Here is a 10,000-nt window from a genome sequence, read left to right as displayed (position 1 = left end):
TGGTTTTGTAAAACAGTAAGAAGCTAGTGTCCAAACTTCCAAGACACTCGTCTGGTTGTAAAAAGCTTGGCTGTAGGTAGTGCTAAATGCTGGGAATGTGCTAGTTATCAGCTACCAGCAGAAACTAGACTAATCATGTATTCATATGAAATGCTAAAATATGTGCAACAGCAAAAACTGGATAAATAATTCAGTGGTTAAAACTACTGCATGACGCACAATAATCCTTTCTCAGCAGCCAGTTTACACTACAGATGAATCCTCACCTCCAACACACACACACCCAGAGCTACTAACACTGTTAAAACATTAAGAAACACACTAAAGGTCAAGTTCAAAGGTCAAGTTCAAAGGTTTGCATATCTTGAAAAGGACAGAGTTGGTCCAGACGAGCCCTGGGGATGGGATGGTAGAGTTAGATTGACGGAGAGTTGCCCCTCACCAGCAGATACTCAAAACTGACAGGACAGTCACTTCATTCTTATTGCTTAGTTGTTATTGCAAATTTGGAATATTAAAAGTTCTAAAACCTGTTTTCAAACTAGCGCGGCGTCAGAGCGGTTTGGATGTGAACCCAGATTACATGTCTATTACGCTCCTTTACAAGTTAAAGCATCGCGATATTTGAACCTTTACAAACATGTCTGCTGCTAATTCTCCAATTAGATTTACTAAAAGTGGCGCTGAATCGTCCAAACCGTCTCATACTCAGAAAGATAATACATTCACATTTATTACCTTTTAAAACTTGCGCCCCGGACGCAGCATTCAGTCGAAGTGCGCATGCGCAACGTTGTGCTTAAACAACACAGTAGTAGCTAACTATTCCAGCGTCTATGGATATCATGTGTTTTAAAGCTCAATGATATCATGGCGGAGGTGAGAAAACCGAAGCGAAACATCACAGAGGAAGCCAGGAAAAGAAAAAGATCTGATAACAGTACGACAGTACGACAGTGCACTTACCCGCAGAGCCTGTGGGGGCGCAGTTCTGAGAAAACGCTATGTAGCTTTAAAGTGACTCAAGCATTTTCATATGAATAAATGCCAGTTTCGCTGCCGATGGCGGCAGTAATGATTCAGCCTGTTCGCTCAGGAAAGCCTTTCGTCTGCAGCGATGCCAGGTTGTGTGAATCGGGCGTCTGTGGCGACGTTCACAGTTTTCACTAGCAGCACACAGGCTGACTGACTGATTGACTGACTGACTGACTGACTGACTGACTGACTGACTGATTGACTGACTGACTGACTGACTGGTTGACTGACTGACTGACTGACTGACTGACTGACTGACTGACTGATTGACTGACTGACTGACTGACTGACTGACTGACTGACTGATTGACTGACTGACTGACTGACTGACTGGCTGACTGACTGACTGGCTGACTGACTGACTGACTGACTGGCTGACTGACTGGTTGACTGACTGACTGACTGACTGACTGACTGACTGACTGACTGACATGACTGACTGGTGACTCATGACTGGTGACTCATGTTTGATTTCAGAATGAACTCAAACTCACACCACGCTGTTTGGTTTCTGAATGAATGAACTCCTGCAATTACCGCTTATTGCCAAAAGGTGGCGCAAAGACAATGAAACTGAAATCCTTGAGATTTGACTGAGTGGATACAGTAGATATCACATTTTTTTCTCAACTTTTTCCCCCAGATGGACCGTTCTGACGTCGGCTCGTTGAATCACGTTTGTCAGAATTTGTCTGATGAATCAGAGTCATGAATCAGAATTTAGCTGAACAAGAACATGCGTGGGTAGTCTGTGTGTTAGTAGCCCATCAGAAACCCATCATAGTAGGTCTCTCATTAACACCGCCAGACTGCCGGTCAGGGTCGGTTCTCCTCGTTCTAACTCTACACATCCTGGTTCCAGGATGTGTATACAGGAAGGGGAGGAGCTGGAGACAGGAAGGGAAGGAGCTGGAAGCAGGAAGGAAGGATTCTTGTCTCCGTGGCGACTATGCCAGCAGGCGCTGCGCGGTCAGCTCCTCCTCTTCATGGCGGTTCTCGTTGATCTCAGCGAGCGTGTGGGAGAACAGGGACCACTCGTCCGCCCGGGGAACACACACCTGCTGAGACCAGAGAGGTCAGAGGTCAGGATCACAGATCATGAGTATGTAGCATGTAGAGAAGAGAGAGTTTAGATCATGAGTATGTAGCATGTAGAGGAGAGAGAGTTTAGATCATGAGTATGTAGCATGTAGAGGAGAGAGTTTAGATCATGAGTATGTAGCATGTAGAGAAGAGAGAGTTTAGATCATGAGTATGTAGCATGTAGAGGAGAGAGAGTTTAGATCATGAGTATGTAGCATGTAGAGAAGAGAGAGTTTAGATCATGAGTATGTAGCATGTAGAAGAGAGTTTAGATCATGAGTATGTAGCATGTAGAGAAGAGAGAGTTTAGATCATGAGTATGTAGCATGTAGAGAAGAGAGTTTAGATCATGAGTATGTAGCATGTAGAGAAGAGAGTTTAGATCATGAGTATGTAGCATGTAGAGAAGAGAGTTTAGATCATGAGTATGTAGCATGTAGAGAAGAGAGTTTAGATCATGAGTATGTAGCATGTAGAGAAGAGAGAGTTTAGATCATGAGTATGTAGCATGTAGAGAAGATAGAGTTTAGATCATGAGTATGTAGCATGTAGAAGAGAGAGTTTAGATCATGAGTATGTAGCATGTAGAGGAGAGAGTTTAGATCATGAGTATGTAGCATGTAGAGAAGAGAGAGTTTAGATCATGAGTATGTAGCATGTAGAGAAGAGAGAGTTTAGATCATGAGTATGTAGCATGTAGAGGAGAGAGTTTAGATCATGAGTATGTAGCATGTAGAAGAGAGTTTAGATCATGAGTATGTAGCATGTAGAGAAGAGAGAGTTTAGATCATGAGTATGTAGCATGTAGAGAAGAGAGAGTTTAGATCATGAGTATGTAGCATGTAGAGAAGAGAGTTTAGATCATGAGTATGTAGCATGTAGAGGAGAGAGTTTAGATCATGAGTATGTAGCATGTAGAGGAGAGAGAGTTTAGATCATGAGTATGTAGCATGTAGAGAAGAGAGAGTTTAGATCATGAGTATGTAGCATGTAGAGAAGAGAGAGTTTAGATCATGAGTATGTAGCATGTAGAGAAGAGAGAGTTTAGATCATGAGTATGTAGCATGTAGAGGAGAGAGTTTAGATCATGAGTATGTAGCATGTAGAGGAGAGAGAGTTTAGATCATGAGTATGTAGCATGTAGAGAAGAGAGTTTAGATCATGAGTATGTAGCATGTAGAGGAGAGAGAGTTTAGATCATGAGTATGTAGCATGTAGAAGAGAGTTTAGATCATGAGTATGTAGCATGTAGAGAAGAGAGTTTAGATCATGAGTATGTAGCATGTAGAGAAGAGAGTTTAGATCATGAGTATGTAGCATGTAGAGGAGAGAGAGTTTAGATCATGAGTATGTAGCATGTAGAGGATAGAGAGTTTAGATCATGAGTATGTAGCATGTAGAGAAGAGAGTTTAGATCATGAGTATGTAGCATGTAGAGGAGAGAGTTTAGATCATGAGTATGTAGCATGTAGAGGAGAGAGAGTTTAGATCATGAGTATGTAGCATGTAGAGGAGAGAGTTTAGATCATGAGTATGTAGCATGTAGAGGAGAGAGTTTAGATCATGAGTATGTAGCATGTAGAGAAGAGAGTTTAGATCATGAGTATGTAGCATGTAGAGAAGAGAGAGTTTAGATCATGAGTATGTAGCATGTAGAGAAGAGAGTGTTTAGATCATGAGTATGTAGCATGTAGAGGAGAGAGTGTTTAGATCATGAGTATGTAGCATGTAGAGAAGAGAGTTTAGATCATGAGTATGTAGCATGTAGAGAAGAGAGAGTTTAGATCATGAGTATGTAGCATGTAGAGAAGAGAGAGTTTAGATCATGAGTATGTAGCATGTAGAGAAGAGAGTTTAGATCATGAGTATGTAGCATGTAGAGAAGAGAGTTTAGATCATGAGTATGTAGCATGTAGAGAAGAGAGTTTAGATCATGAGTATGTAGCATGTAGAGGAGAGAGTTTAGATCATGAGTATGTAGCATGTAGAGAAGAGAGAGTTTAGATCATGAGTATGTAGCATGTAGAGAATAGAGAGTTTAGATCATGAGTATGTAGCATGTAGAGAAGAGAGTTTAGATCATGAGTATGTAGCATGTAGAGGAGAGAGAGTTTAGATCATGAGTATGTAGCATGTAGAGGAGAGAGTTTAGATCATGAGTATGTAGCATGTAGAGAAGAGAGTTTAGATCATGAGTATGTAGCATGTAGAGAAGAGAGAGTTTAGATCATGAGTATGTAGCATGTAGAGAAGAGAGAGTTTAGATCATGAGTATGTAGCATGTAGAGGAGAGAGTTTAGATCATGAGTATGTAGCATGTAGAGAAGAGAGAGTTTAGATCATGAGTATGTAGCATGTAGAGAAGAGAGAGTTTAGATCATGAGTATGTAGCATGTAGAGGAGAGAGAGTTTAGATCATGAGTATGTAGCATGTAGAGAAGAGAGAGTTTAGATCATGAGTATGTAGCATGTAGAGAAGAGAGAGTTTAGATCATGAGTATGTAGCATGTAGAGAAGAGAGTTTAGATCATGAGTATGTAGCATGTAGAGGAGAGAGTTTAGATCATGAGTATGTAGCATGTAGAGAAGAGAGTTTAGATCATGAGTATGTAGCATGTAGAGGAGAGAGTTTAGATCATGAGTATGTAGCATGTAGAAGAGAGAGTTTAGATCATGAGTATGTAGCATGTAGAGAGAGAGTTTAGATCATGAGTATGTAGCATGTAGAGGAGAGAGAGTTTAGATCATGAGTATGTAGCATGTAGAAGAGAGAGTTTAGATCATGAGTATGTAGCATGTAGAGAAGAGAGAGTTTAGATCATGAGTATGTAGCATGTAGAGGAGAGAGTTTAGATCATGAGTATGTAGCATGTAGAGGAGAGAGTTTAGATCATGAGTATGTAGCATGTAGAGAAGAGAGTTTAGATCATGAGTATGTAGCATGTAGAGAAGAGAGTTTAGATCATGAGTATGTAGCATGTAGAGGAGAGAGTTTAGATCATGAGTATGTAGCATGTAGAGAAGAGAGTTTAGATCATGAGTATGTAGCATGTAGAGAAGAGAGAGTTTAGATCATGAGTATGTAGCATGTAGAGAAGAGAGAGTTTAGATCATGAGTATGTAGCATGTAGAGAAGAGAGTTTAGATCATGAGTATGTAGCATGTAGAGGAGAGAGTTTAGATCATGAGTATGTAGCATGTAGAGGAGAGAGTTTAGATCATGAGTATGTAGCATGTAGAGAAGAGAGAGTTTAGATCATGAGTATGTAGCATGTAGAGAAGAGAGTTTAGATCATGAGTATGTAGCATGTAGAGAAGAGAGTTTAGATCATGAGTATGTAGCATGTAGAGAATAGAGAGTTTAGATCATGAGTATGTAGCATGTAGAGAAGAGAGTTTAGATCATGAGTATGTAGCATGTAGAGGAGAGAGTTTAGATCATGAGTATGTAGCATGTAGAGAAGAGAGTTTAGATCATGAGTATGTAGCATGTAGAGGAGAGAGTTTAGATCATGAGTATGTAGCATGTAGAGAAGAGAGAGTTTAGATCATGAGTATGTAGCATGTAGAAGAGAGTTTAGATCATGAGTATGTAGCATGTAGAGAAGAGAGAGTTTAGATCATGAGTATGTAGCATGTAGAGAAGAGAGAGTTTAGATCATGAGTATGTAGCATGTAGAGAAGAGAGTTTAGATCATGAGTATGTAGCATGTAGAGGAGAGAGAGTTTAGATCATGAGTATGTAGCATGTAGAGAAGAGAGTTTAGATCATGAGTATGTAGCATGTAGAGAAGAGAGAGTTTAGATCATGAGTATGTAGCATGTAGAGAAGAGAGAGTTTAGATCATGAGTATGTAGCATGTAGAGAAGAGAGTTTAGATCATGAGTATGTAGCATGTAGAGAAGAGAGTTTAGATCATGAGTATGTAGCATGTAGAGAAGAGAGAGTTTAGATCATGAGTATGTAGCATGTAGAGGAGAGAGTTTAGATCATGAGTATGTAGCATGTAGAGGAGAGAGAGTTTAGATCATGAGTATGTAGCATGTAGAGGAGAGAGAGTTTAGATCATGAGTATGTAGCATGTAGAGAAGAGAGTTTAGATCATGAGTATGTAGCATGTAGAGAATAGAGAGTTTAGATCATGAGTATGTAGCATGTAGAGAAGAGAGAGTTTAGATCATGAGTATGTAGCATGTAGAGGAGAGAGAGTTTAGATCATGAGTATGTAGCATGTAGAGGAGAGAGAGTTTAGATCATGAGTATGTAGCATGTAGAGAAGAGAGAGTTTAGATCATGAGTATGTAGCATGTAGAGGAGAGAGTTTAGATCATGAGTATGTAGCATGTAGAGGAGAGAGTTTAGATCATGAGTATGTAGCATGTAGAGAAGAGAGAGTTTAGATCATGAGTATGTAGCATGTAGAGAAGAGAGAGTTTAGATCATGAGTATGTAGCATGTAGAGAAGAGAGAGTTTAGATCATGAGTATGTAGCATGTAGAGAAGAGAGAGTTTAGATCATGAGTATGTAGCATGTAGAGAAGAGAGAGTTTAGATCATGAGTATGTAGCATGTAGAGGAGAGAGAGTTTAGATCATGAGTATGTAGCATGTAGAGAAGAGAGTTTAGATCATGAGTATGTAGCATGTAGAGAAGAGAGAGTTTAGATCATGAGTATGTAGCATGTAGAGGAGAGAGAGTTTAGATCATGAGTATGTAGCATGTAGAGAAGAGAGTTTAGATCATGAGTATGTAGCATGTAGAGGAGAGAGTTTAGATCATGAGTATGTAGCATGTAGAGAAGAGAGTTTAGATCATGAGTATGTAGCATGTAGAGAAGAGAGTTTAGATCATGAGTATGTAGCATGTAGAGAAGAGAGTTTAGATCATGAGTATGTAGCATGTAGAGAATAGAGAGTTTAGATCATGAGTATGTAGCATGTAGAGAAGAGAGTTTAGATCATGAGTATGTAGCATGTAGAGGAGAGAGTTTAGATCATGAGTATGTAGCATGTAGAGAAGAGAGAGTTTAGATCATGAGTATGTAGCATGTAGAGAAGAGAGTTTAGATCATGAGTATGTAGCATGTAGAGGAGAGAGAGTTTAGATCATGAGTATGTAGCATGTAGAGAAGAGAGTTTAGATCATGAGTATGTAGCATGTAGAGAAGAGAGAGTTTAGATCATGAGTATGTAGCATGTAGAGAAGAGAGAGTTTAGATCATGAGTATGTAGCATGTAGAGAATAGAGAGTTTAGATCATGAGTATGTAGCATGTAGAGAAGAGAGAGTTTAGATCATGAGTATGTAGCATGTAGAGAATAGAGAGTTTAGATCATGAGTATGTAGCATGTAGAGAAGAGAGAGTTTAGATCATGAGTATGTAGCATGTAGAGGAGAGAGAGTTTAGATCATGAGTATGTAGCATGTAGAGGAGAGAGAGTTTAGATCATGAGTATGTAGCATGTAGAGGAGAGAGAGTTTAGATCATGAGTATGTAGCATGTAGAGAAGAGAGAGTTTAGATCATGAGTATGTAGCATGTAGAAGAGAGAGTTTAGATCATGAGTATGTAGCATGTAGAGGAGAGAGAGTTTAGATCATGAGTATGTAGCATGTAGAGAAGAGAGTTTAGATCATGAGTATGTAGCATGTAGAGAAGAGAGAGTTTAGATCATGAGTATGTAGCATGTAGAGGAGAGAGAGTTTAGATCATGAGTATGTAGCATGTAGAGGAGAGAGAGTTTAGATCATGAGTATGTAGCATGTAGAGAAGAGAGAGTTTAGATCATGAGTATGTAGCATGTAGAGAAGAGAGTTTAGATCATGAGTATGTAGCATGTAGAGAAGAGAGTTTAGATCATGAGTATGTAGCATGTAGAGAAGAGAGTTTAGATCATGAGTATGTAGCATGTAGAGAAGAGAGTTTAGATCATGAGTATGTAGCATGTAGAGAAGAGAGTTTAGATCATGAGTATGTAGCATGTAGAGAAGAGAGTTTAGATCATGAGTATGTAGCATGTAGAGGAGAGAGAGTTTAGATCATGAGTATGTAGCATGTAGAAGAGAGAGAGTTTAGATCATGAGTATGTAGCATGTAGAGAAGAGAGAGTTTAGATCATGAGTATGTAGCATGTAGAGAAGAGAGTTTAGATCATGAGTATGTAGCATGTAGAGGAGAGAGAGTTTAGATCATGAGTATGTAGCATGTAGAGGAGAGAGAGTTTAGATCATGAGTATGTAGCATGTAGAGGAGAGAGTGTTTAGATCATGAGTATGTAGCATGTAGAAGAGAGAGTTTAGATCATGAGTATGTAGCATGTAGAGAAGAGAGTTTAGATCATGAGTATGTAGCATGTAGAGAAGAGAGAGTTTAGATCATGAGTATGTAGCATGTAGAGAAGAGAGTTTAGATCATGAGTATGTAGCATGTAGAGAAGAGAGTTTAGATCATGAGTATGTAGCATGTAGAGAAGAGAGAGTTTAGATCATGAGTATGTAGCATGTAGAGAAGAGAGTTTAGATCATGAGTATGTAGCATGTAGAGAAGAGAGTTTAGATCATGAGTATGTAGCATGTAGAGGAGAGAGTTTAGATCATGAGTATGTAGCATGTAGAGAAGAGAGAGTTTAGATCATGAGTATGTAGCATGTAGAGGATAGAGAGTTTAGATCATGAGTATGTAGCATGTAGAGAAGAGAGTTTAGATCATGAGTATGTAGCATGTAGAGAAGAGAGTTTAGATCATGAGTATGTAGCATGTAGAGGAGAGAGAGTTTAGATCATGAGTATGTAGCATGTAGAGAAGAGAGTTTAGATCATGAGTATGTAGCATGTAGAGGAGAGAGAGTTTAGATCATGAGTATGTAGCATGTAGAGAAGAGAGTTTAGATCATGAGTATGTAGCATGTAGAGAAGAGAGTTTAGATCATGAGTATGTAGCATGTAGAGGAGAGAGAGTTTAGATCATGAGTATGTAGCATGTAGAGGAGAGAGAGTTTAGATCATGAGTATGTAGCATGTAGAGAAGAGAGTTTAGATCATGAGTATGTAGCATGTAGAGGAGAGAGAGTTTAGATCATGAGTATGTAGCATGTAGAGGAGAGAGAGTTTAGATCATGAGTATGTAGCATGTAGAGGAGAGAGAGTTTAGATCATGAGTATGTAGCATGTAGAGAAGAGAGAGTTTAGATCATGAGTATGTAGCATGTAGAGGATAGAGAGTTTAGATCATGAGTATGTAGCATGTAGAGGAGAGAGTGTTTAGATCATGAGTATGTAGCATGTAGAGAAGAGAGTTTAGATCATGAGTATGTAGCATGTAGAGAAGAGAGTTTAGATCATGAGTATGTAGCATGTAGAGGAGAGAGAGTTTAGATCATGAGTATGTAGCATGTAGAGAAGAGAGTTTAGATCATGAGTATGTAGCATGTAGAGAAGAGAGTTTAGATCATGAGTATGTAGCATGTAGAGGAGAGAGAGTTTAGATCATGAGTATGTAGCATGTAGAAGAGAGTTTAGATGTCATAAACTTTTCCGGGGGTCAAAGAGGAGAGGTTGCTGGTTCAAATCCCAGGATGGATGATATGACGTGAGAATGAGAAGGTGTGAGTGGCAGAGGGAGCAGAGGAGAGACGCGCTGATGGAGGGATGGAGGAGAGGAGAGACGCGCTGAGGGAGGGATGGAGGAGAGGAGAGACGCGCTGAGGGAGGGATGGAGGAGAGGAGAGACGCGCTGAGGGAGGGATGGAGGAGAGAAGAGACGCGCTGAGGGAGGGATGGAGGAGAGACGCGCTGAGGGAGGGATGGAGGAGAGGAGAGACGCGCTGAGGGAAGGATGGAGGAGAGGAGAGACGCGCTGAGGGAGGGATGGAGGAGAGACGCGC

At 39.9% G+C, this 10,000-nt stretch overlaps 1 protein-coding gene across 1 annotated transcript in view; it reads right to left on the bottom strand.

Annotated features, from left to right (window-relative positions):
• Positions 1 to 1,956: 1,956 nt before the first annotated feature.
• Positions 1,957 to 10,000, bottom strand: part of LOC311328243 (cytoplasmic dynein 1 intermediate chain 2-like) — a gene marked incomplete at its 5' end in the record, with an annotated part of 35,462 nt that continues 27,418 nt past the window's right edge. Inside the window, one exon of the mRNA XM_084462240.1 lies at positions 1,957 to 2,096. Coding sequence (XP_084318366.1) covers positions 1,983 to 2,096 — 114 coding nt within the window. The 3' untranslated portion in view covers positions 1,957 to 1,982. The remainder of the gene's footprint in view (positions 2,097 to 10,000) is intronic.

This window comes from Borostomias antarcticus, assembly GCF_949987555.1.
Source record: "Borostomias antarcticus genome assembly, contig: scaffold_183, whole genome shotgun sequence".
NCBI classification, from domain to species: domain Eukaryota; kingdom Metazoa; phylum Chordata; class Actinopteri; order Stomiiformes; family Stomiidae; genus Borostomias; species Borostomias antarcticus.
This window is presented reverse-complemented; position numbering and strand designations above follow the sequence as displayed.